This window comes from Lissotriton helveticus, chromosome 3_1, assembly GCF_964261635.1.
Source record: "Lissotriton helveticus chromosome 3_1, aLisHel1.1, whole genome shotgun sequence".
In the NCBI taxonomy this organism is placed as follows: Eukaryota; Metazoa; Chordata; class Amphibia; order Caudata; family Salamandridae; genus Lissotriton; species Lissotriton helveticus.
In genome coordinates this window covers 361,348,467-361,375,921 of record NC_136061.1, presented here as the reverse complement: position 1 = coordinate 361,375,921, position 27,455 = coordinate 361,348,467, and the positions used below count along the sequence as shown (strand labels likewise).

Sequence of the window (27,455 nt, the reverse complement as noted above, 5' to 3'; positions counted from 1 at the left end):
AGGATACTGAGTTCCATAACAGTATACTGAGCTCTGCCTGTATACTGAGCACTATCACAGGGTACTGAGCTCCATCACAGGATGCTGAGCTCTATCACAGGATACTGAGCTCTATCACAGGATACCGAGCTCTACCACAGGATAACGAGCTCTACCACAGGATAACGAGCTCTACCACAGGATACCGAGCTCTAACACAGGATACTGAGCTCCAGCACAGGATACTGAGCTCCAGCACAGGATACTGAGCTCCATCATAGGATACGGAGCTCCATCATAGGATACTGAGCTCCATCACAGGCAGGATACTGAGCTCTATCACAGGATACTGAGCTCCATCACAGGATACCGAGCTCTACCACAGGATACTGAGCTCTATCACAGGATACTGAGCTCCATCACAGTATACTGTGCACTATAACAGGATACTGAGCTCTATCACAGGATACTGAGCTCCATAACAGTATACTGAGCTCTGCCTGTATACTGAGCTCCATCACAGTATACTGAGCTCTGCCTGTATACTGAGCACTATCACAGGATACTGAGCTCCATCACAGGATACTGAGCTCTATCACAGGATACTGAGCTCTGCCTGTATACTGAGCTCCATCACAGTATACTGAGCTCTGCCTGTATACTGAGCTCTGCTTGTATACTGAGCTCCCACACACGATACTGAGCTCTGCCTGTATACTGAGCTCCATCACACGATACTGTGCTCTATCACAGGATATTGAGCTCCATCACAGAATACTGAGCTCCATCACAGGATACTAAGCTCTATCACTGTATACTGTGCTCTATCACAGGATACTGAGCTCAATCAGAGTATACTGTGCTCTATCACAGGATACCGAGCTCCATCACAGGATATTGAGCAACATCACAGGATACTGAGCTCTATCACAGGATACTGAGCACTATCACAGGATAATGAGCTCCATCACAGTATACTATGCTCTATCACAGGATACCGAGCTCTAACACAGGATACTGAGCTCTATCACAGGATACTGAGCTCCATCACAGTATACTGTGTTCTATCACAGGATACTGAGCTCTGCCTGTATACTGAGCACTATCACAGGATACTGAGCTCCATCACAGGATACTGAGCTCTATCATAGGATACTGAGCTTTATCACAGGATACTGAGCTCCATCACAGTATACTGAGCTCCATCATAAGCAGGATACTGAGCTCTATCACAGGATACCGAGCTCTACCACAGGATACTGAGCTCCATCACAGTATGCTGTGCTCTATAACAGGATACTGAGCTCTATCACAGGATACTGAGCTCCATCACAGTATACTGAGCTCCATCACAGGCAGGATACTGAGCTCTATCACAGGATACCGAGCTCCACCACAGGATACTGAGCTCCATCACAGTATGCTGTGCTCTATAACAGGATACTGAGCTCTATTACAGGATACTGAGCTCCATAACAGTATACTGAGCTCTGCCTGTATACTGAGCTCCATCACAGGACACTGAGCTCCATCACAGGATACTGAGCTCTGCCTGTATACGGAGCTCCATCACAGTATACTGAGCTCTGCCTGTATACTGAGCTCTGCTTGTATACTGAGCTCCCACACATGATACTGAGCTCTGCCTGTATACCCGAGCTCCATCACACGATACTGAGCACTGCCTGTATACTGAGCCCTACTTGTATACGGAGCTCCATCACAGTATACTGAGCTATGCCTGTATACTGAGCTCCATCACAGTATACTGAGCTCTGCCTGCATACTGAGCTCCATCACACAATACTGAGCTCTGCCTGTATACTGAGCTCCCAGTTGAGCTCTCTTTCTCTGTGAGCTCTATTAATGGCATGTTATGCTCTATCACAATATACTGAACTCTGCCTGTATACTGAGATCCATCACAGGATATTGAGCTCTGCCTGTATACTGAGCTCTGCCTGTATACTGAGCTCCATCACAGTATACTGAGGTTTGCCTGTATACTGAGCTCCCCGTTGAGCTCTCTTTCTGTGTGAGCTCTATTAATGGCATGTTATGCTCTATCACAGTATACTGAGCTCCCTGTTGAGGTCTCCAAGTAATAGCTGCGATCTTGTTCTGCGCCAAGCTCTCTTACCGGTATGGTGAGCTCTCTTACACTAGCTCAGGCTCTCTTGCTGCTACCCTGCTATCTTACTTTATATTGAGCTATGTGTACTTATATCTCCTGTTGCATGTTGAGCTCTCTTTCAGTGTGAGCTCTAGTAATGCTAATGTGCGCTTCATCACAGTACGCAGGGTTCCATCACTGGTGTACTGAGCTCCCTGTTGAGGTCTCTTGGTAGAAGCTGTGCTCCCATTCCGCGCTGAGCTCTCTTACCGATGTGGTGATCTAAAGCGCTCTTGCTGTTATCCTGCTATCGTACTTTTTATTGGCCTCCATCTGGGGTATATTGAGCTCTGTTTACACAGGTCTCCTGGTGCACGTTGAGCTCTCTTTCAGTGTGAGCTCTAGTAATGGTAATGTGCGCTCCATCACAGTACCCTGGGTTCTACCACTGGTGTACAGAGCTGCCTGTTGAGGTATCCTAGTAAAAGCTGCACTCTCGTTCTGCACTGAGCTCTCTTACCAGTATGGCGAGCTCTCTTACATTAGCTCAATCTCTCATGCTGCTATCTTACTTTATATTTAGCTCCATCAGGGGTATATTGAGCTCTGTGTACTTAGCTCTCCTGTTGCCTCTTGAGCTCTCTTTCTGTGTGAGCTCCAGTAATGCTAATGTGCGCTTCATCACAGTATGCTGGGTTCCATCACTGGTGTACAGAGCTCCCTGGTGCACGTTGAGCTCTCTTTCTGTGTGAGCTCTAGAAATGGTAATGTGCGCTCCATCCCAGTACGCTGGGTCCCATCACTGGTGTACAGAGCTCCCTTTTGCACGTTGAGCTCTCTTTCAGTGTAAGCTCTAGTAATGGTAATGTGCGCTTCTTCACAGTACGCTGGGTTCCATCACTGGTGTACAGCGCTCCCTGGTGCACGTTGAGCTCTCTTTCTGTGTGAGCTCTAGAAATGGTAATGTGCGCTCCATCCCAGTACGCTGGGTCCCATCACTGGTGTACAGAGCTCCCTTTTGCACGTTGAGCTCTCTTTCAGTGTAAGCTCTAGTAATGGTAACGTGCACTCCATCACTGGTGTACAGAGCACCCTGTTAGTGTTTAGTTCACGTTTATTTGGACCGTTGGTCCTCAAACATTATATATATTTGTTAAAATACATCTAAAATTACACTCCTTAAATACATTAAAACGCATCTAAAAACACACATTATTATAAAACCCTCAATCAATTATATCAGGGTAAGTATTAAACTCATTAAAATAAAGAAAGAAAAAATGCCTTCAATCTTTGCATAAATTTCCCAATGGCAACAGCAATATCTAAATGGCTAATTTCAGTCACCAAAATTACTGCATGTGTCCTATTTTTAATCTCATATTTTCTAAATATCGGTCTTAAAAACATAATTTGAATATCAAGAAACTTCTGGAAATCCATTAAAATATGTAGCAGGTCACATGAGGAGCCCAAAGTGCAAATACAACTTCCCGTCTTATCAATCATTGAACGTTTTACCACATTATTTACATTACAAGAGTTCATCCCAATTCTTACCCTTAAAACCTCTCTTTGTAAATAACAATCAGGTAACCTGTCAATGTAGGGAAAGCACTGTCCGTTTTTCCAATGCAGCAGTCATAAAATGTACAGAGATTTTGTTCGAAAGGTAGTTTTGGTCCTGTACTTGCCATATTTCTTTCCCCTGTGTCCTAAGTACCTTCTACTCAATATTAATCATGTAGGTAAAGGGGCACAATTTAACCTTCATCAGGTAACACAGCTTCATCATGATAGCTCTAGTCTCTCTTGCCGATTTGAATTTGCTATTCTGGCCTTTGTTTTTACACCATTGTGATATTCTGGAGTTCTCACCTACTCCTAGGCGTTGTCAGAAATGAAGTAGGGCCATACCGGCAAAAATACTCCATGAGGTCAGTCCCAATTCAAGTCTTATGGCCTGGGCCATTGCCAACAGAGGGAGTGTGAATAGGTTTTTAAAATGTTTACCTTCCTCAACATCCCAACCCTCTTTGTCGCTCAGGTATAACAATTCCACGCAATACAGAAATTGCGGGGGTACCATGGCTAAATAAGCTTTTAAAACTGGTCAATCTGACATCACACCATAAGCTTTATGGAATAGTTTCAGTCTGCTAATCGATGCTGATGTTTTTAATTTTAGCGCATCTAGGTGGGTATGCCATTTCAAACTTCTTTCAAGCCACATTCCCAGATACCTATATTCTGTAACCGTTTCTATTTTTTCAGCCCCCAAAAACCATGTGAACCCAACTTTCCTCTGGCCAAAGCACAAGGTTATAGTTTTGTCCATATTAACAACAAGTTTTTTCCTGCAGCAATAATCTTTAAATATATTTAGTTTCATTTGCAGGCTGATTTCAATTTGGTCCATGACCACAAGATCGTCTGCATAGAGCAAACATGCAATATTCTCACCATCTTGTTTCGGGCTTGCCCCATTTGCGTTCCCTATGGTCAACCGCAAATCTGCTACGAACAGAGAAAACAGCAGGGGTGCCAATACGCATCCCTGCCGCAGCCCATTTCCAATTTCAATCTTCTCAGATAAACTTCCATCTGTGTCCAAGATTATCTGGGCCGAGTTCTTTGTATGTAGAATTTGTATCAGGCTTAGCACATCCTTTGGGATACCATATCTAATTAGTGTCTCCCACAACAGCTCCTGGTCCACCAAATCGAAGGCTGCGCGGAAGCCCACAAAACACCAGAAAAGTCTTCCCCGCTATTCGATCGACTTCCACACTATGGACCAGAGAGCAAAGCAATGATCAATTGTGGAGTGGCCTCCTTTAAAAAAACCCTGTTCCGGGGGTATAATCTGATTTTCCTCCGCCCAATTTTTAAGTAATCTCAAAATGGCCTTCGCAAAGACTTTTTCCCCTGTATCCAGGAGATGTATTTACCTATAGTTCTTTGGTGATTTGAGATCACCCTACTTATGAATTGGTCCTATAGTTGCACCCTCCCAGCTTTCTGGTACAATCCCTCTCTCCACGATCACTTGGAACATCTTTGCGAAAAACTCTGCCCACCACTCAGCTCTTTCATGTGAGCTCTAATAATGCTAATGTGCGGTCCATCACAGTATGCTGGGTTCCATCACTGGTGTACAGAGCTCCCAGTTGTATGTTGAGCTCTCTTTCTGTGTGAGCTCCAGTAATGGTAATGTGCGCTCCATCACAGTATGCTGGGTTCCATCACTGGTGTACAGAGCTGCCTGTTGAGGTATCCTAGTAAAATCTGCGCTCTCGTTCTGCGCTGAGCTCGCTTACCAGTATGGCGAGCTCTCTTACACTAGCTCAAGCTCTCTTGCTGCTATCTTACTTTATATTGAGCTCCATCAGGGGTATATTGAGCTCTGTGTACTTAGCTCTACTGTTGCCTGTTAAGCTCTCTTTCTGTGTTAGCTCCAGTAATGCTAATGTGTGCTCCATCACAGTACGCTGGGTTCCGTCACTGGTGTGCAGAGCTCCCTGTTGCACGTTGAGCTCTCTTTCAGTGTCAGCTTTAGTAAGGGTAATGTGCGCTCCATCCCAGTACCCTGGGTCCACCACTGGTGTACTGAGCTCCCTGGTGCACGTTGAGCTCTCTTTCAGTGTGAGCTCCAGTAATGGTAATGTGCGCTCCATCCCAGTACGCTGGGTCCCACCACTGGTGTAGAGAGCTCCCTGTTGCACGTTGAGCTCTCCTGGTAGCAGTTAAGCTCTTTCCTGCCCTGAGCTCGCTTCCTGGCACAGTGCCTCCCTTGCTACTGTCGTGAAATGTTACTTTATATTCAGCCCTTTGCGGGTATGCTGAACTTATCGATTGCACGTCGAGATTTAATACTGGCTGGATAGCATGCTGCCAGAATATCTTTTGGGTATATATTCAAACACGCTGGCAACATTTTGAACACAACACACAATAGATTACAACTAAGCAGTAGCAAAGACAAGAGGTTCCTCGTGGAGTTTTAGCACCACTGCTGCTGTCGAACATTGTCCCCGCAGTCCTGCGGCCCAGCACCGTCATGAAGACGGTCTGGTAGATTCCTGAGCTCATCCTTCTGTGCACATCCATGCAGGGTCCCGGATGGGAGCCCAGAGGGGGTGTCCTGCGGCCCAGCACAGTCATGAAGACGGTCTGGTAGATTCCTGAGCTCATCCTTCTGTGCACATCCACGCAGGGTCCCGGATGGGAGCCCAGAGGGGGTGCCTGTCTCTTGAGCCAAAACCATTTCCAGAGGAAAGTAAAAAAACACTAACACTGCGCCATGACCCGCCTAACGACATTCAATCCTGGCTTTCCACAGAGTCACGACTTTCTTCGATGTGTATGCCTAACGTTGCGGCACCTTTGCTGGCCATGGACACACGGTTGTCCTTGAAGCCAGAACAAGATATGTTTTTTTTTAAATGTGGATGTCAGTACACATTACTGTAGCATTTTACCTTTTCTGCCACTGACAACTGGCCATACGCTGAATATGATACGCATGGCAGAATTTAGCTATGTAAGGCCAGCCTAGGTAAAATATATATGTCGGTATATTTTCTAAGACTTGATAGCTAAAATTGATGGTGATAAAAAGCTAGCTTTATGTTCCGCTGTTGTAGGAACATGAAGCAGAAGTTATGAAAAGCTTGACGCAAAGTGACTAAGTAGGGGTAACACAAGAGAACGAGAAAGACTTGGTGCTCCCCTGGAGAAGCAGCAGTTTTCAATCCCGAACGCAAACTTCATTTCAGCCCTCCTCACTAGTACTACTGTAGTGTGGCTTATGCTATGGCTTTGAGGGGGGTCTACATGCCCATTACACAAGCAATATCTGAATTAATGGTAAGTGCCTGCAGAAAGCCTCTGGGAGCACAGCGTAAAAACGTCCACAGATGTATTTCACGTGGTAGGCAAAACTTATGAACAGGGAAGATTTCATCTACTGTAATAGAATTTAAGAAGCTTGAAAAGGAGAATCAACCTCAGATCGGGATAAAAAGAGGCAGGAAAGAGGCAGTTTCACTGCTCTACCTGCGACCCTAGGACTCCAATGCGGACTACACTTGTTGAGCTAGCATGGCTGCTGGCTTCTGCTCGAGTGACTGAATACTAATCTCACCTGCTTGTGCCCTAGGACAGAGCAGTCGGTCTAAGCACACAACTCTAATGCTCTGGATTTTGACCCTGCGAGGTGGCACGGCTTGTGGAAGCGGCATGTCGGGTATCATCTGCAGATGGTAAGACTGGCATCACAGAGACCTCCTGTTCAGGCATATGCCCACCCAGTGTACGACTTTACATCCACACTCACCCACACTTACAGCTGAGAAGCTGTATGAACCAAAGTCTGGACAAAGGATGTGTCACTCAGGCAGAGTAAGTCATTATTGCACTAAAACACATCAAAATCCCAAACTCTTGCGTGAATTAAGAACCTTACAAAATGTGCACATTTGGTTTTAAAGAAACCCCGTCCAAGCTATCTGCATTTTCTTTAAAGTACTTCTATAGAAAACAACTGAAGTTTCTTGTTAATAACGAATCGCACATTATGCCCACTGAAACATAAGTACTTTTCAACAAAGCCAATAATGGGTCGCAGGAGAGGAGTCCCTGCTGAAGAGAAAGGTGCGCGGTTTGAATTTCCTAGCAGGGTCTCTGAGACTTTCAATGTGCTGAGGTTAATTAAATGAACACCAGTCTAGCTGGTGACTGCAGCTGAGAGAAAGTTTGTACAGCGCCTAAACCCCTCAGAAGTGCTATAAACAACGTGCAACAAATACAGATATAATTATTTCATGAAACAGTGCGGCACTTAGAGGACCTAAAAGGTCTTTCATCTTTAACCCAATCATGATAGTTTTAGGACATTTCTGAAGCCTTATGCGTCTAAAAAGACAATTTTAAAAAATTGTTCAATACGTCAAATTAACCGTGTACCATTCTTGTGCGGCTTGAAGTTGCCTTGATAGCGCCAACACACTTCTTTCGGAGGTTACCAGTCACTCTTAATAGTTATTTTGTCACTCTTTTTCATGTAATGACATCCATATCCAAACTTAGGAAGATCTGCAGATTCCTGTCATTGCAGTTCCCCTTGTACACACTAGTGTTGCTTTTATCTGCAGTGTGACTTGATGTACAGCAGGGCTGTCCAGAAGGGCTGTCCAGAAGGGCGTATGTCTGATAGAGAACAACACTTGGCCTGGTGCCTCGGAAGGATTTGGAAACAGCAGGGCCTTGTGTCTGCCCAGAGGTACCTGCAGGGTGCAAGGTAGGATGTTAGGCTCGCTTGGTTTCTTGGCCTCTGCGCTTCTTTAGGGATGCCTTGAAGGATAAGAAGGCATTGATGGAAGGAGGTATTATTCCCGTGAAGGGGGGGCCGGGGCTTTCCTTAGACTCTGCACTAGAGTTTTGTTGTAAGATACTTACATGTAGTTAGGTTACCAGGGTGGGCCTGGTACCTAAAATAAGCCTTGGAAAACCTGCTCTTACCTGGCCTTGACCAGAAAGGAGCCATGGAGGCTTTCACGTTTCAGTCTACAAACCCGCAAGTAAAAAAAGTCTCTTGTGGACAAAGGCCATTCATTCGTCCCTTTAAAACGACGAAGGCCGCCCGCAGGGCAGGCCCGGACTGGCCGTTGCGGGCACCGGGCAATTCCCCGGTCGTCCGCAAGGGTGGGGGCCGTTTTTGTGACAGGGCCGTTTTTGCAGCAAAGCTGCAAAATCGGCCCTGTAACAAATTCGGCGGAAAAGCGGCCCTTGTAAAGAGCTTGGTGGCATCCCCCCTACTCCCCCAGGGGGAGGAGGGGGGGCCGGGGGGGGGGCCGGCCGAGCACTTTCCCAGGGCCGGTTTTGGTTCCCAGTCCGGCCCTGCCGCAGGGGATGGATGGAGTACATAGGAGTCATGAAGGAGGAGGGGAGCAGGCTGTGCTAAAATCTGTCAATGTGGCAGGAACAGCTCACAAAGTTTCCAAGACGAGCAAGGCCTGGCCAGAGTCAGTTGGCTGCACAGGTAAAGAACTGCAAGTTTTGCAAACTACACTTACCTACAGCAGCGATCCCGAGGGCGGTCGTTGGTTTAGAGTCAGGAACTTGTAAGTGCCGCCTGGCCGACGGCGCGGTGTGTGATCTTCACCTCAGCACGTAGGTCACCCAGTTCTTTCTTACCAAAACACCGGGCTGCTGAAACCCAATTTTTTCAGACTTCGGGAAATGCACTCGCTTTACAGTGCAATGACCATGTGGGGAAAAGAGGCCTTGAAGGAAATGTGTCGGTTTTACCTGTGGTCCACAATCTAATCCCAAATTTCCCACTTCACCTTTTGTGTGATCTTGGGAAACTGACTGTACCAGCACTGCTACTCTTTCTTTTGCAGGGATTGTTTTAAACGTGAAACACAACCAGTATCCACACCATTATTAAAAGAAGACAACTTCACTCAAAAGTTTGGAGTGCGAGCAATATTTACTACAGAGACTTTAATGGCGCAGAAAGGTGAGGTGTATTCATTAATTGCATAAAAGGTGACAGCATGTGGATTCGATTTCAAATCAACAAACGCAATCTCTAAAACAGACACCTTTCGCTTGAGGCTTTTTCATCCTGGCTGCCAACAGGCTGATACCTTATCTGTGTAAACACATTCAATGCAGGGGCCTAGCTCCGCCCCAGCGGAAACACCTTGTAGTCACCAATAAACACAGCTCCCCTATCAGTACCATTTTCACTCACTGACTTTCTCTAAAGTTGCATAAATGATGACACTAGTGGAGCGCCGCTCCGCACAGTGCATGACCTCGAGGAGCTTTGGTGGGTGGTGCAAACACCCACACACTGTTTCACTTCCTGTAAACGATCATACAGCTTTGCATGGGGTGTCGCAGCCTTGAATAATACATGTCGACCACTAGAATGTGCTACTTTTAACATAAATGTGAAAAAGGTACCCAGTGAGCAACACTGTGGCCTTCAGTGAGTGGACTGATAGATTCATACAAAGTGGACAACTCTCCCCCACCCCAGTGCCATACCAGCGAGTAACTTATTCAGAAGAAAGCGCTATAACAACCTAATACACAATGGAACAGGGCGAGCTGGTGATAAACATGGCTCAAGCTGCACATATGATGAGGGCCCAGACATTCTAAGAGAGGGCCTCTCCGGGGCAGGCTCTCTGGGCCTGCACTCGCCTCTGCTCCGGAGTGGACCCGGGGCCCAGCATCACAGCTAGCAATGTTGAGTTACAAGGGATAGCCTAAAATGTGACTTGTCATTCAGAGGCGGCAGCTCGGGGACGCTCTCGGGCCTTATCAAGAAGACTTCCTGACACCACATTTTAAAGAAGCGATTGTAGATTCCGGCACAGTACCATCTAAAGGCAAGCCCGTGTCCTGAGCACCGGCGGGGGGTCCAGGGAGCCGGGCACCGATCACTACCCCGGGGAGCAGGCGCCGCTGCCGCATCTGCCGAAAGAGACTTGGGGCCCGAAAGCCAAGTTACCCAAGAGGACTTCCTTCAAACCGCTGCCTGCGGAAGTCAGCGAGCGGCTTCTGTGCGGTTCGCAGGTCACACATGGCGACAGTTCGCGCCGAGGGGACTCTGTGTTGTTTCTTATATTACTCCGGAAAGCAGGGCGGACGCACATGGGGCCACCACCGTCAGCCGAGGGGCTTCTGGCCGCTCACGACGGGAAACCCACCTGGTCACCCGGACTTGATTTGACTTGAAAGGCCCAGGTTTCGGGGTGCAAGGGAAGCGTTTTGGGCAAAGTGGCCGGGATGCGTCAGCAGACAGCGCTTGGACACTATTAATAGCGGCGGTCAGTGCCGGGCCCACACCCTCGACGCACCGGACACACACCTCTCTTCGCAGCGCTAGGGTGCCTCCCTGTGCCCGGGGGCAGCGGAGCTCCGGCGGGGGGTACTCACCAGCCGTCCACCTTACCAGAGGGCCGAGAGTAGAGCGGCAGCACCGGAGGCGGCCTCGGAGGAGCGGAGTGAGCCCAGGCCGAGTGTCACTTCCCCCAGTGAGGCTGCCGGGACAGCTGCATTGATACAGCCCGGCTAAAAATAACCCCGAATGCCAGCGAGGGAGGGCAACTCCTGCGCCAGGCTCCCTGCCCCGCTTCCCGGGCTGGGGGAGGGCGAGCGGGGCTCCCCACCCCCCACGAGCTGCGGGAGCGCCGCCGACCGAGCTGCAGACAGGACGTGCTGCCGGGGGCGCTAGTGGTGGCTGGTCACGGTGAGTTATCTCGGTGGGTCAGTGCGTCTGCTGCAGGTGCGTGTGTGCGTGTGTCTGGGACAAGAGGACTCGGGAAAATAGCCGACCCGAGGGTCACAGGTTGAGACTCCCACGGGTCAAGGCTGCGTTCCATCCCCCCGAGGGAAATACATCCAGCGCCGCAGACGTGCGTTAAAGCAACACCTCTTACTATAGCGCTTAGAAGGTCAGACATATATACACGTAATGAGTGCGCTGCTTGTTCACACTTTAAGACTTTCACAGCTAAAAACACAGAGCTGTCACTTTTCCAAAGGAAGTTACCTGTCCTCGTCTCAAAACATGGAATTATCACCCGGAAAAGGCAAGTAAATACTGGTTTTCCTAATCTTAATGTCTACTTACCTTAAAGATCCATATGTCGTCCAGGTATATGTGGAGTTAGGATGGTAAACGTATTATTGCCTATATATAAATACCGCCACGATAATTTAGTAGTTGACATAGACGACATCTGAAAATACATAATTGATGCATAGCCAGTAGCAAGTTATAGTTTTGCTTAAGTATAAATGTTGAATTTCAGGATTTTTAAAGTTTAAAATGTTACATTTTACCTACCTTTTTTTTCACCTAACTATAACATAACTTTAACATATTTTTTTCAGTGAAAACAAATCGAGATATTGGTTTTCACTGATATATATATATATATATATATACCTATATATATTATATATATAAATATAATAATGGAGGGGTAAAAGAAAATCCATGCTAGCCCACAAGTTATTTTGGCCATGGGTCTGTGAAACTGGGCAGATTTCAGGGACAAATCTAAGACTAAAACAAGCATTGTGCAGTGGCTGGCAAGAACACTCAGTTCAAGAAGCAGCCGTCCTTTGACCTCTGAACTTCCAGTACCGGAAGAGGACTGCTGCCTGTGGATAAACGCATCCCTGCTGACTCACTGTCTGCATACGAGCAATGCCAACACATGTCCCCTTGGTCACAGGGGAGCGAAGTGACCACGCTATAGGGTCTATTTCAACATGTCTGCAGGAACTGTGTCATACAAGGAGATAGTCTCTCTCTATCGATGCCTATTTTTCAGGGTCTGCGTGCCAGTCACGTACAAGGAGCCGGAATTAGTAAAGAGGCCTGCGGTACGAGGCCTTAACTTGTAGCGGCAAAGGTTTCCTTAAATTACATCCCCATCCAAGCTCCATGTGCCAAAGCTCTTATGTAAGCTTGAGCTACTATTGGAAAAATGAGCAAATGTCAAAACTTATTTGCCAATGCATTAGTACAAAACTATGGATCAGAAACTGACTATTACATGAAGTATGGGTTACTGTTTCAACGCCTGCTATGTGGTGTGGTCCTTTCTGAAGGAACAACTTGGGACATTGGATCAGAAAAGTGGAAGATTTGAGGATACTCAGTAGCGGCCGGTGTCAGAGTAGAGGGCGGGCGGCCGTGGGAGGATGGTAAGGGGGGAAAACGACGAACAACAAAAAAAAGAGGGGGAAAAAATAACTTACCTGCCGCCTTCAGGCCACAGCATCGCCGGCTTCTGTTCTTCTCGTAGCTCCATTGCAGGAAGAGATTCCTAGACTTCCCTGCGGCCAATCCTGAAGCTGCTCTCCTACTTGGGAGCAGCTTCAGGATTGGCCTGAGCGCCGGTGATTTGAGCTACCAGGAAGGCTGGGAGCCTGTGCTTTGCTGTCTCCAACCCAGCAACGCATCCGCGTTGGAGAGAGCTTCACTGCGCATGACACTTTGGCCAGCCTGGGACGGATGGACAAACAGTCATGCACACTGATAGCAGTGCATACCACTCCCAGTGGGCGCCTGTTATCCCTTGGCACTGCCCCTAAAACTCCGGGAAACAAATGAAAATGATAATAAACCCGGGTTTACCGTAGTTTTCTTTTTTTTTCACCCTGCTGGCAGGGGCGTGATGCTCCTCCGGCATAGCGGAGTAGCCACCCCTGGGGATACTGAAAACAAGTATACAAAAGACTTAAACGTTATGAAAACAGGATATATTAGGTTGTAATACCTAGATTAACAATTACATAAAAAATGTGTGTGCCTGTGTACGGGGGTTGTGAAGTCATACTAAAGATGCATGAAATGAATATACAATGTTACATCGCGGTGTTCACACCGCTATACCTTTACAACGCAGGCATTACAACGCAAGTCGTTACAACAACTTGCGCTGTAGGGCGCTTGATTTAGGAATAGTATGATTTACTATTCCAACTCCAGCCTACGTTACAGTAGGGAAGGTGTTGGAATAGTAAATCATACTATTCCTTAGCTTAGAGCACCATCCAGCGCAAGTCATTGTAATGACTTGCTTTGTAATGCCCGCGTTGTAGACCTACTGAGGTGTGAACACCCTGATGTAACCAATATTTCCCGCATGAAATGTCCTGGGTCCTCTTTTTCAGGTCGGGTCTAACACTGTATGGAGTCTTTTATGTTTTGTTAGCTCTTGTTTAAATTTGGGATTTCTGCAACATTTTGCCTGTGTGATAACCTCTCTGAACAATTCCTGCTACATTATATGATTTTTGTGCTTATTATAAACATGCACAGACACACTTTCTCAAGCCTCTGTTAAAAAAATCTTGGTATCGCAGGTGCAATGAAGAATTACAGCACTTGCAATTGCTAAATTCCTCAATCATTTGTTTTAGAATATGCTCTGTTTTAAAAGCTGCTATAAGAGCAAGGAGAACAGGTTTGTGATTATTTATTTTCTCATGTTTAGTATTCCTGATTTAGGATTCTTTTTTTAGTGGTTTTAACATCAATAATTTGTATGTTACATGAGAACCCTATTTCAGTTTCATCAGTCTTTATTTCGATTATAAAACCATAAAAGACATACTATCAAAGGAATAAGCAAATACAAGCTACGATTACATAAATGTTGACAGTATCAAAATGACACAGAACCAAATCAGCACAATAAATTACCTAAAAAAGCATTATATCATTAATTCGCAGCACTGATGACAGTTAAAACATCGAATTAAAAATATTGAATAAATTATTAATATTATTATTATTATGAAGCTTGTAAAGCGCATGGTTACACTAGCTAGTGTGTCCCCGCGCTGATTAGACCCAACCTGGCTTATTCCTGAAGCTCTTAAGTTCTGGCTACCCACAGTCCTTATGTTAATCTTTGGGGAACAGGATGGTTTTCAGCTCTTTTCGGAAGACTGCCTCTGATGTCTTCAGGCGAAGCCTTCGAGGCAGTCTGTTCCACTGCTTGGCAGTTGTGACTCTGAAGGAGCGCCCGCTCATTCTCACTCTGTTGAACTTTGGGACATGAACCTGCCCGGTCCCTCTTGAACGTAACTGTCGGGTAGGTCGGTATGAACTGAGTAGGTTATGTAAGTACATGGGGCCCTTTCCCTGTAGGATACGATGGCCTACGCAGAGGGCTTTAAAAGTCACACGTTCCTTAATTGGCAGCCAGTGCAGAGTTTTGAGCGCACTCTTAGCTGAGGCTCTCTTGGGAAGCATCAAGATCAGGCGAGCAGCTGCATTTTGTATGCGTTGCAGCCTCTGGATGCACTCTGCCCTGGCTCCCAAGTACAGGACATTCCCATAGTCCAGTCTGGACGTAATTAGGGCGTGGACCAAGGTTTTCCTGGCAGGCAGTGACAAGAGGTCCAGTGTTTTCCTGAGGACCCTCAGCATACCAAAGCAGGTTCCTGCCACTTTTGTGGTCTGGTGCTCGAACAAGATTTTATTGTCCAACCAGATCCCCAGGTTCTTCACCGGATTACTGGGAGTGGGGAGAGCACCCAGCGTAGCAGGCCATTCAGCCCGTTTGCCATTTCATGAAGGGTACGGGAAGAGTAAAACCAACCGGACAGGTTAGGATGATAAGCCCTTAATTTTGCTTGCCTGTATCACCCACGCCCAGCTCCAGAATTTTGCCATAGCAATAACGATGGGTTTCTGTGTGCAGGTCTGTAGGATCCTTAGAGCAACTACAGAGTCTCTTGTACCTAAGTAAGAGCAGATGGGTTTAAGCCTCGGAGGCTTGTAGGATAGACATACAAATAAGATATGGGCAACTGATTCTGGCTGGCCTAAACACAACGTGCATAGATCGGACATTGGTTTAAGCCATTTGGCAGTAAAAACTCTGGTAGGAAGGGAACCTATCCTGAACTGGTGGTAAAACTTCCTATCCAGAGGTTTTAAGACGGTGTCCCAATACTGTTCAAAGCCAGCCTCATGTTTCAATTACAGAAAATCCCTAGTCAAGGTAGGCCTAGTAGTAGAGGAAAACCTTTTGGACTTTACCATGTCCATGTAAGCTGCTTTAAGCACTTTCTTTGACGGTAGGGGGGACGTTTCTGGATTCTCCCACAGTGTACCCATCCCCATATCTATCAAAGTGTTTTTTATATGCCTAAGCTACTTGATCTTGCTTAGGCACCCAACTCCGCTCAAGTCCAATAGGGATTTAGCATGCAAGGACAACTCAGGTGAAGCCCACAGCCTTCTCCACAGTGCTATTGGCCTGAATCGCGCCAGATCCTTGATACTAAAACATCCTAAGTCCAAAAACAGGGGCACCAACGGGGTGGATTGTGGCAGGCCTGTCAATGCCCGCATACATTTATTTTGGGCTGTGATTATAGGTGTAATATCTTCCTGGCCCCACAGTTCTGCGCCATATAAGATTGCGCTCACAACCTTGGAATTATATATTTTTAGTGCGGGCGCTAGGGGTTTAGGGAAGGAAAGCCTGGGCTCTTTTAAAAGAGTGCCTGCCAGCTGTGCATGTTTCAGAGCAAGCACATCGATTTGGGGCTTCCAGTGCAATGTCCTGCTTAAAGTTACCCCCAAATAGGTAAATATCTCAGTCTGCTCTAAGAGAACATTATTCATATGGACCTTGCCCCTCTTAAACTTTTGGGAGTGGAGCACCATATACTTTGTTTTGTCCACGTTGACTACCAACTCATGATCGCGGCAGAACTCCTCAAATCTGAACAGCGCTACCTGTAAGCCTATTTATTTAGCTCTGTTTGCCGATATTTATTGCCGAATTATCTTGCAGAACCACCAATCTTTGACTAGACTGATGCCTGAACTGTGGTCTTTTCTCTCTTACTGATGTTGTTTTAGTCTATTACGCAATGTTGTATTTTCCTTGTGTCCTTTATGGCCCGTTTGGTCGATTGAAGAATTATTGATTGATTGATGTCCTAGACCTCAAATAGAATGTTTACTGGTACGACTCAGAGAAGACACATTTAAGGATGTTGCAAGAAGATGGTAGAGATTATCACATGAAGATCGAACTTTTGTGTATTGGGAAACAAGCTAGCGTGTTCGTGTTCGGTGTCCATTGTACTGCTCAGTAAGACAAGTCACTATAAATGAGCCATGTGGTTTTGAAAATGGTTGTAGTTCCTTGATGATGTAAAGTGGCTACTTAAGACGCCCTGCTACGCACTGCTGCGTGGTTGTACATCTTTTACATTTTTCAAGACGAAATAACATTATGATCAAGTACATTTGCCATGATAATAAATAATTATCCCCTTCATTAAGCTCAATCAAAAGACTGAGGAGCTGTGTTTATGGAATAGTTTACAAAATATATTACTAAAGATTAAGTGGTTCTGTGGAAAAATGGATGTTTGCAGTATTTTTGGATGCAAAGTAGTGCTAGCAAATGTATTGCGATTCTAATGAGGAAGACACATGATATGGGAAATTTACTTGTAAATTTGCATGACCTACATCTGTCAATGTACATTTTAAGACAAATGTTTGTATTTTTTGTCAAAAACCTTCTTCTCCTGCATCAAATCATTTCAGATTACTGCATTAGGGCTGCGATCCTCAAGAAAGAGCAGCTAAGGCTGGTGGGTAGATTACAACTCACGTCCAGGTTAGCGCACACACCCTATGCCCCCTCTGAAATTCTTATTGCATATCCCCCACAGAGCCTAAGACCTATCATGAGGCCAGGAGGCTTCTAAAGAGTGATTCCCCGTATTTCAAGCCGCAGACAATTGAAATAAAAGACTTACCCTCTTGCTAAATCCCATAGATTCAGGAAAGGATACTGCACCCCTCTATGAGGATTTCAAAAAGCCCTTGTTCTGCCCATTCACCGTTTCCTTTTAAACCTTCCTCAGCCAAAGTCATCCTGTCTACCTCACCAGTCATCCATGTCTCCCTTCATCCCTTCACAACACCCTCCAAAATGAATGGTTAAAGCATCACCCCTGAGCAGGAAAACCTAGCACGAGTTATGGCATGTGTTCTGTGCGTTGGTTAACATAGGCGAATTTCAGTGCCTTGCCACATTTCAGCCAGAACCATACATCGTTTTTAGGGGGCAGCGGGAAAGAGCAGTGTAGAAGAAAAATACCCCAAGAACACTATTCTACCTATCACATTTATGATGCATCTCAGTAGCAGGCACTTTAAAAAGCAAGGTGTAAGATCTTGACAAGAGGTGGGAGCACGGTGATGTAAATGTCCATTTACATAACAGAAAAGAACAATATTTTTATGACAATAAAATGGAATAATGGTTCGGCTCTCATGGAATTGCAATTCCATGTGTAATGTTTGTGTTACCTCGCTGCCACACAAACGTCTTTTCACAAGTCTATACATTCGGCACAGTAACATCACTTTTAGGCACGACTGTAGAGTGTAGCGATCAAAAGATGAAAAGTCCCCTATTAACGGTTGAAAAGTTTTGCCAGTTGCACTGCACTCCACTCCAAGGGTGCCTTTTTAGTAATGTTCGCTTCATTAGATCTAGCAGCACATTTTTGTTTAAATCTGTAAATGTGTATAGGATGGTGGCTTATCTGGTAAGTGGAGAAAATCCATAATTACAGAATTATTATTATTATGAGTTTTATGTAGCACTAGATAGACCCGAAGGTATGAGAGCGCTTTACTTGTTATGTGATAATGTTTACAAAAGGTACATAAGGGGATTCATAAGAGTCATAGTTGAAGAATACAGCATTAAGTGGTTATAAAGTCACAGGTATAACACAAGGACGCATAGAGGAATGGCATCAGGGACAGAATAGGAGACTGAAAGGGTCATGTGTCCATCTTGAAGGAACCAGTCAAAGAGGGACACGCAGAGCAACTTGTGCGCGTGTTGAAGTAGTTGTTGAGGAGAATCATTTCCATGCCCTGGTTGGAACATCAGCTATGAGAGATGTGAAACTTGGATTGTTGGTAGCTATAGGAAGGATTAGGGACTGTTAGAGTACACTTATTTTAACACACGGATGCACTGTGCAATGACTTTGCACAAACGCTTTCCAGCATAGCAGGACAGTGTGGTTTATGCAAATCCTTCACACCTCAGACAACAATGCGGCGGTGATGCAGGAAGACATTACAGGAGAAACGCAGGCGCGCGCCTTCTTTTCCAAGCCATGCACATGTCTTTCCAATGTGAAATGGGCCACGTTGAGTCTAAAGGAGGCGGCTCCGGTGCAGAGCACCGTCGGGGTCAGCAGCTCCTGTCCAACTGTTTCCTTTTTAAGGGCCGGACAGCTGCTCACCAAACGCTGACCACTCTCCGGGAGAATAAACAGAATCCTCGAGACCTCAGGCTGCTCTGCTGTCAGAGACCTGGGAACCCGAGACGGGTGCCAGGCAGCTGGCCGTCTACAGCACGCGCCTCGAGTGAGTGCCCATCACAGGTACACGGAAGGCACGCGTGGGAGACCGAAGCTGAACCTGCAACAATCCACGGGCCTCAGTCAAACTTTGTTTGTTTTGTACTCTACTACGGACGGTGCATGTAGAGCAATCCATTCCCTGCCCCCCAAAGATATGCGGGTGTCTGGTGATTTTTCACACTTCTACTGCATTTTTGGGAGCAGAGTAAATGGGTGTGAAAACCCCTTGGGAGGATTCTTGAATATCCGGATTTCTTTGGTGTTTACGATATTGCCAGTGGCCACACCTCTCCCTTGTTTCACCCCCATAGTCTCATACTAACCCTAATTATGAGACTGGTGAAAAGCTGCCATTCGTTTGTGTTTTATGTCTGCAGATCCCAGTTCAGCAACCCAGCATTTCTGTCCGATGGCACTTACTGCATACCCAGGGCTCACTCAGGTGCACACAGAGTTGTGACAAGTCCTTTGTAACTTGATGGGTAAATGCTCTATGGACGTCAGGAGATTTTAACAAGCATTGCATCAGGGCTAGCCCTGTTGTGAATAGCCTAGGGCCGCAGGCTCTGCTAAACCAGAGAGAGGGCTGTGCGGTCCTAGACCCGAGTGATACATATTATAACCACAGTAAAAGCTCCGATCTCCAGCTACATTATGTGCCATTATCCCTACACTTATAAATGATGACATTTCATGCATTATCAAATCTACATTTATGGTTTGTCAAGTATTTTAACCTAGATTGAATCAGACCCACTTTACAACAACCCGATTAAGTCATTTCCCACAACATAAATGCAGCATGGGTGCTGCTAATGTTGTGGCCTGTGAATTGTGTATTATTGCACTAAATATGCTACACAATAAATGTACCAATCCGGTTTATACCAACGCCGCTCCAGTTTATGAGAAGACTCGCCTCTTTATAGAACACTACAGCCCGATGCATTAACCGTCTACTATTCCTCTTCTATCACTCGTAGACTGTATGCGGGCCTTTGACGCTGTACAGCACTCTGCTGCCTTTTTGGCTAGGTTTACACTATGCAAATACCACACAGATACATGCACAATCCATCATAAAAACAAGTTCTAAATCCCAATGTATATTTGAAGAATCTTCAACCGGATTTGTATTTTGGGCAGTTTGAAGGCTGGACGGGCTGGTCACTACATGACGGCCTTCCCTCGGTGCAGTCCATTTACTCTGATATTGCTTCAAACACCTTGTCAGATCTTGTTAGATGTTCCTGTTGCTTGTCCTCTGTACTGTGAATAAAACTATGTGTCTTCAACATTCTAAGCGGAAATCTTCAGGTTCGGGCCCTGCCTTGCAGCTCAGAGTTAACCGTGGAACCTGCTACCCTCTCACCTGGATGATTTGTGGAGTGTGGCCGGCATGGACGTTTCTACTGCTTGATATCACTGGGCCTATCAAATATGTCTTTATTAACATTTTTAGACAATAAACCAACAGTAATTGCAGTGGCATACAGTAGCCCAATGTTCCATGTACAATAATGATTCCAGATAGCACATTATTCGGAGCATTCAAGCACAGAACAGCGGGGATACAGGGGGAGGAGTGTCCCCTTCTCAGGCGTATCCAAACAGAAGTGCTTTGAGCCACCTGGTGAGGCGGGCAGGGGGTAGTCAAAGAAAAAGAGTAATAAGAAGGGAAAAGGGCACAAACACCTGCAGTTCCAACCACTGCAAAACAGGGAAGATCTAATGTCTCGGCTCGACCCCACTCACTCACATCCGCATCTGATGCACCAGCTGTAGCAGAAAAGGGCAAAGAAGATACCGGTGCACTGGTGTCATTCCTTCTTGACATCTTGGCAGCCTGCCATGTACAGCTGTACTCTCTCTTGCAGTCAATGGGGTCTCGTATGTCTCCGCACACACACTGACTTTTTTGTATACCTGTTATTTCTTACGAATATTATTGAAACTTATGTTTTTGGGGTATATCACTATTTGAATTATACTTATATTCCAGTAAACCTTTCCACTCGCACCATCGGAGAAGCCAGATCAGCTTCCTTCATATTTCAGAAGCAGTTAACAACCAACACAACACAACAACCCCATACAATTTTAGCCAGGTCAGACATAAATTACAATGGTAATGCCAGAATAAAACTGTAGGTAGAAGAAGAAAATGTGCAGCACCTACTCTGATGAAAGACTTCAACACCAAATCTGAAGATGTCAACCATGGAGCAAACTTTGCGCCTTGTGTGGAGATTGAACAGGTTCCTACAAATGAAAAGCTGCAACTCGTCCTATTCCGCTGAATGAAGACATACATATTTCAATACCGAGTGAGGGAGGTGGACGTAACAATGTGATCCAATTATTAGAGTAAAAGTCTGGCTGCAAATCACTGCAAACACGACGTTGTGCCTTCCCACCTCAGCTGAGTAGGAGGGCAGTCAGCAGAGATGTATAGCTGCCCACTGTCAAGACTTAAGGCTTAAAAAAGTACTGAATTTCCAAAAACCCGGGCTCCAGGATCAGAATGCAACGAGAATTTCAAGTTTGAGTTATGCCAGACTTACAAAAAAGATGACTGCATATGAAGAGAGCGGATGTGCTGTCCTAATTGACTGTCGATTTCTCAAAGTCAGCAAAGCCTTTGGCTCAATGTGGTGCTGGTGTGAGGCTGTTCTCCTCTCTCAGGATCTTGCTTAAGACAGACATGTCTGTTCACCAAGAACCAGAGGCAAACACCTAAGTATTAGTAGGAGGACTACACACCACGCGGCTCTAGACCTTATACAGGAGTTATGCGAAATTCAGGCACAAGAGAAATAAGGAATGCTTCCTACTCGGCTTTCAGTAATAAATATTTTTTGTTCAAAATATGAGTTTATACAGCTTTTACTATCCATATAATTTATTTGCAAAAGATAATTACATCTTCTACAAATTAAATATAATTTTGAATTCAAAAGGCCAACTGAATTTACATTGGTATTGATCTAAAAAATGATTTCATTGTTGTATTACATTGGACACTTAGAAACAATTTGTACAAATGATCACTTCTTTCACTACGGGGGAGTGCAACAAAACTTTGTTTCAAATACTTTCATGGACATCTAATACTCATGTGATTTTTCTTTTTACTGCCAGTCCGCTTTGTCAGCAAAAATGGTTGTTAAACTGAAACTGTAGGCCTTTCTTGCATTTAAATTCCTCAACAAAAAAATGTATAAAAAAGTTTGCAGCATTGAGAAACACACACACACACACACACACACATACATAGAGAGATCTTTATAGATATATTATACAATGCATCTATGAGGTAACAACCTAATGTGTCATGATTTAAAGTATTTTTAACATGTGAAATAGTCAGTCGCTCCTGCATCGCAATGCAAACTCTTCATAGGGAATCGGAATATTTGATACACCAAACAGACGAGAGAAAAATAGTCTTCTGGTCGTAGACAAAGGCTACTCTATGATTTTCCCAAATATTTGGTAACAAAAGCTCATTCAGACAGTTGCGTGGTCAACTAAGCCAGACGCACACATTTGCTCCACCTAGAGTCTCCCAAGACACAAGTCGCACGAACACAAGAACGTTCTCAAAACAGCCATCAGGTGGCGGTATATCCCAATGAAATGCGACCAAGTTTGCAGCATTGTTTCGAAACCTGACATACCAGACACATACAGTAATATTAGTAACTGTAATAAAGATGTCAAATGCATTTGTGCCACTTTTAAGTGATGACTGTAACTGAGTGAAATGCTAGGCATGCCAGTTTCATACACCTGTTGACAAAACGTGTCCTTTTCCTGTCCGAAACTGGCAATGGCCGAGTTCTGTCGGAACACGCGTGATTATAGGGGACAGTGTCCTGCCTGGTTCTGTCTGAGTGGAGTAACCCGTTAATGATTCCTTGGGGAGCAAAACAGAGGTTCAACTATTTTGACCCTCTTTATCACAAACAGGTCTTGAAAAGAACTATCGCTTTTAGAATATGAACACCTTCATTTTGTTGGAAAACCACACTCCAGTTTAAAAATCCAGACCATGTGAGGACATCATAGTGTGTTAAAAAAAAAAAACTCTTTGTCGGTACACATGTAAGGCGGGAAACTAGGCAGCCATTACGGTGTGGCACGTGCCTGCCTTTCTTTGTGGCTCGGTTGCGTTATCTTTGTATTGGTGGTATGCGAATCCGTAAACCCCAGTGCTTTAAATGGGCCGGTACTCACTGGTATTGAGTACCGGCACTTCTTACATTTATCCCTCTGAGTACCGGCACTTTTCTAGTGCCGAGGAGAGTACTGGTACTCATGAAACGCTGGTGCTGGCGTCCTTTCATTGATAGCCAAGGCACTTCTATAGAGCGGAGCCGAGCCCAGCTGAGCAATTCAGCGTGGGCTCATTTGCATACCATTCGGGAGTTCACCATCTTGCTGTGTTGCAAACACAGACATCGAGGCAACCCAGTGGCAAGAGCGTAATTAAGAAAGCTGTGGGAGGTAACCAGGTTCGAATGGCTTTAATCCCAACTGATTCTTTTGTTAACTGTCCGTTTATGTTTGTCTGCTTGCCAGTGTGGCCTATGATTGTTTCTGTGTGAGACAACTACAAGAGAAAGGGTGGGGGAGAATAGAAACACTCTTGAAAGTTATATTAAATTAAATGTGTGGAATGCTTTGTATGTGCATGTCTGCTAGTTTTTTCTGTGTCACTCGAGAATATATAAAATTGTGCCAAGCAACAGCAATTAACAGTATTGATGTTGCATATATTACAAAACAAGGAAATGTGAAAATATCGGCACGTTACGCTTTAGTTGTGTGTAATGAGTAAACAAACCTGTGTTCTTTATTGAAATAAATTTCGCGTGTGTTTTGGTATGTGCTGCAAGTAGTATCGAAGTCAAAAAGTATTGCTAAGCCCCACCCTCAGCCCCGCCCACTCGCCATATTTAAATGAGTACCTGCACTATTTCCCCCCCATTTAAAGCACTGGTAAACCCTCATGAGTGTTGCAAACACTTGAAGCATCCATCGACACAGCCATGAGCTAGAACAGTTAATGGTAGCTACCCCTGAGAGGCGCCTAGAAGAGAGCCCATGCCTCTGTGTAGGCGCCTATAGGCTGAGCTGAGCTATGGGCCTCCGTACGAGCGTACACGGTGTAAAACCCAGTGAAAATATTTATTAACACTATTTTGCGCCCATTAAATGATAGGCAGAAATGCTCTATTACTTACCGGTAATCTTCATTACTCCGGGTCCCGTTGTCCTCGTCCCATTCATTACAAAGTGAAGATGACCATCTCCCGACAGAAAAAAACAAGAGGAATGCTGGGACCTTAATACTGCCCCTCCCACCAGGAGTACATAAGCAGTACTTACCCAGCAACCCTCCTGTACAACCAAGCCCAGACAGGAAGGCCAGCCGCCCGGGAGGGAGGAAGGGAGGGGCGTATGAATGGGACGGGGACAACGGGACCCGGAGTAATGAAGATTGCCGGTAAGTAATAGAGCATTACCCCCAGGTCCTCGTCCCATTCATTACAAAGTGGAGAAAACCAAAACAGAAAACCGGCCTTCAGCACCCACAAGCACACCCAGGAAACCACAACCAAAACAGCAACCCAAGGGAGCACCGCGGAGGAGGGAAAGGGGGACCGCAGAAAACAACCATCCTGTAACCCAGAACAGGACGGCAGGGACCAACAAGGACCGGAGACCAACAGAAGGCCAAGACCCCAACAAGGAGGCCGCCAACCAGAGAAACCGGAGACAGGGCAAGCGGAACCAAAGGACACGGCGAAGCAACCCACCAGACAAGGCCGCCAAGCCCAGAACCACCGGGAAGGCACACAGAACCCGGCAGCCACACAGACACAGAGCAAACCGAGACAGCCCCGAAGAAGGCCAAAGAAAGAATTGGCCAACAGAGCGCAGGCACAAGCACCCAGACCAACCAAGGAAGGAGGAAAGCACAGGCCAGAAACCGGCCCACCCCACCATCCAAAACTCCGCCAAGGAGGCCCAGGAAGCAGCAAGAGCCCAGGAGCGAGACCTCAACCAAACAGAAGAGACAGGTAAGGGGAAAGAGACCCGAAAAACCCCAGGAGGCCAAAAACCCAAAAGGGAAGGAGGCCACCAACCAACCCAGGAAGGCCACCAAACCCAGAACAGCAGGGGCAGAGGAGGCCAACGCAAAGACCACAGGCCACAGACACCCCCAGAAAGAACCAGCCGAAAGCCGACCAACAAAGGAGATGCCAACAACACCGGAAACTAACAACGAACAAGCCCAACAAGGGCGTGGACAAAGCCACCAGCCCCAATCCTCAGAAAACCCTCAACCCATAAATGGAGGGAAAACAAGGCAGGATGGGAGGCCAGAGCAACCGGGAACAGCCAGCAGCCCCAAACCAGGCACAGAGGGCAGACAAAAACAGGCGCCAACACGGCAGAGGACCGAACAGGCACCCTACACCCAGGCCAAGCAAGAAGCAAGGGCAGGAGCAGCAGAAAAAAAGAAACAGCCCCCGGGCGCCAAAAGCCGACAAGGCCAGACCCCAGCAACGCCGGAGAGGAGCCAAGGAAACAGCACAAACCAGGGCAAAAGACGCCAAAGGAACCAGGAAGCCAGGACCAGAGCCAAGCAACCCGACCACGCAGGAGGACCCGCAGGCCCAACCAAACCCCGGAAGGAGCCCACGCAGCGCCCACGCCAAAGCAAAGGGCAGGGAGGAACAGGGATTCCCCAGCACACCGCCGGACCACACAGAAGGCCGGAAAAGAAACAGAGGAAACCGTCAAAGCCGAAGCCGTGCAGAGAAGGCAGAGGGCCAAGCAGCAGGGAAACTCTAGATAACCCGCAGCCAGGAGGGAGGACCCCACAGAGGCAAGAGCACCACAGAACCGCACCCCAACCAGAGAGGGGGGACCCATACAGACCCACACCGGGATCAAAGCCTGGGGAAGCAAGGGAGGAAGAAGTGAGCCAGGACACCAGAACCAGGAAAAGCCCAGCAAAACATCCCCTAGAGCAGGCCGAAAGTGACAGCACAGCCAGAAAGCCCAGGAGGCACAGCCCGAGATCATCCCGAAACCAGCACAAAGCCGGCAGACCCGGAGCCACAGGACCCAACACAGGCCCCAACACAGGTGACACAAGCCCAGGAAGAGAACCGCCAGACGGAGAAGGCCCACAGGACCCACCAGGACGCGGCCACAACAGCAGAGCACCCCGCCAGGACACGAAAAGAGAGCCCAGGCACGGAAGCAGAGCCCAAAACGGAGACCAACAGGCAGCAGTGGAAAAGCCCCAGTAGACACCAAGCCAGGCACCCACCATGGGAACCAGACGAGAACAGAACCCCCCCAGGGAGCAAACACACCAGAGTGCAGATGGACCAAGAAGCCAACAGCACCCGGCAGTCCCAGGCAGCCATGCAGGCAACAACCCAGGCCGACCAAGCACAACCACTGAGAGCAGACGAAAGCAGGCGCAGACAGGGGAGCACGGCTACAGGTCAACCGGGAGAAAGAAAAGAAGAGGGGAAATCAGAGCCACACCAAGGACACAGCAGTAGCAAAAGACAGCCAGGCCCAAACAGCAGCAGCACGGACCCCAGGGACCAAAAGGTGAACCGCCACCGGAAACACAACCCGGGGGTGGGTGCCAAGGAAAAGAAGAGCAGGAGCCCAACCACAACAGCCAGAGAAGCCTCCACCACGCACCCCCAGGAGGCCCCAACCAGGAAAAACCAGGAAGGAACGTCGGCTGAACCAGGAGGGCGGTAAAGAAACACCCAGAGCAAGCCAAAGGCAAGCACAGCGAGTGCCAGGGCAGGAGCAACCAAAAACAGAAGCACCCAGCAAGGATGAGGCAAGCAGCAGGAGACAGGACAAACCAGCCAGGCCCCTGAAGCAAAGCAAGCACACAGAAGGCCATGGGACAACACCCGAAGCCCCAGGCCGGAGGAAAGCAGAACAGAACAGCCGTACATGAGGCAGCACAAGCAACCCTGGAACACAGAGAGGCCAACCCACAGAAGGCGACGGATGGCCGCAAAATAAAAACGCAAATCGGACCCGCAGGCAGAGGGGAGGCACGACACCAGGAAGCCCCAAGAGGAACCAGGCGCAGCCCAAGGGACGGGAGGAGCAAAGCCCGAAACCAAGCCCCCGTGCACCAATCCCGACCAACCACGCAGAAGCCAGGAAGCGGAGCGAACCCCAGCACACCCAAGCGGAGCAGAAGCCACAACAGAACAGGCTGCTCGCAGCAGAGGCTAGGCCCCCTTGAAAAAGGGCGTGCAGACAAACGGACCCAGCACACCCAAGGGCAGGCCACAGCTCCCTTACCTGCGATAGCAGGGACGCATAGGGGCAG

General features: G+C 46.9%; 1 protein-coding gene across 16 annotated transcripts in view; it reads right to left on the bottom strand.

Moving 5' to 3' along the window:
- The window catches only part of MYO18A (myosin XVIIIA), an 864,705-nt gene that overhangs the window by 539,533 nt on the left and 297,717 nt on the right, over positions 1 to 27,455 (bottom strand). For 6 of the 16 annotated variants that reach the window (XM_078680060.1, XM_078680064.1, XM_078680065.1 and 3 more), the window contains exon 1: positions 11,051 to 11,178. The exons of 9 other annotated variants lie outside the window; for them this stretch is intronic. Coding sequence is in view for 1 of the 7 variants with exons in the window: in XM_078680077.1 (XP_078536203.1) it covers positions 10,492 to 10,494 (3 nt within the window). In the remaining 6 variants the exon portion in view is untranslated. Of the gene's footprint in view, positions 1 to 10,491; positions 10,602 to 11,050; positions 11,179 to 27,455 lie in introns of those variants that run through there. One more of the 16 variants, XM_078680077.1, reaches the window with a different exon arrangement.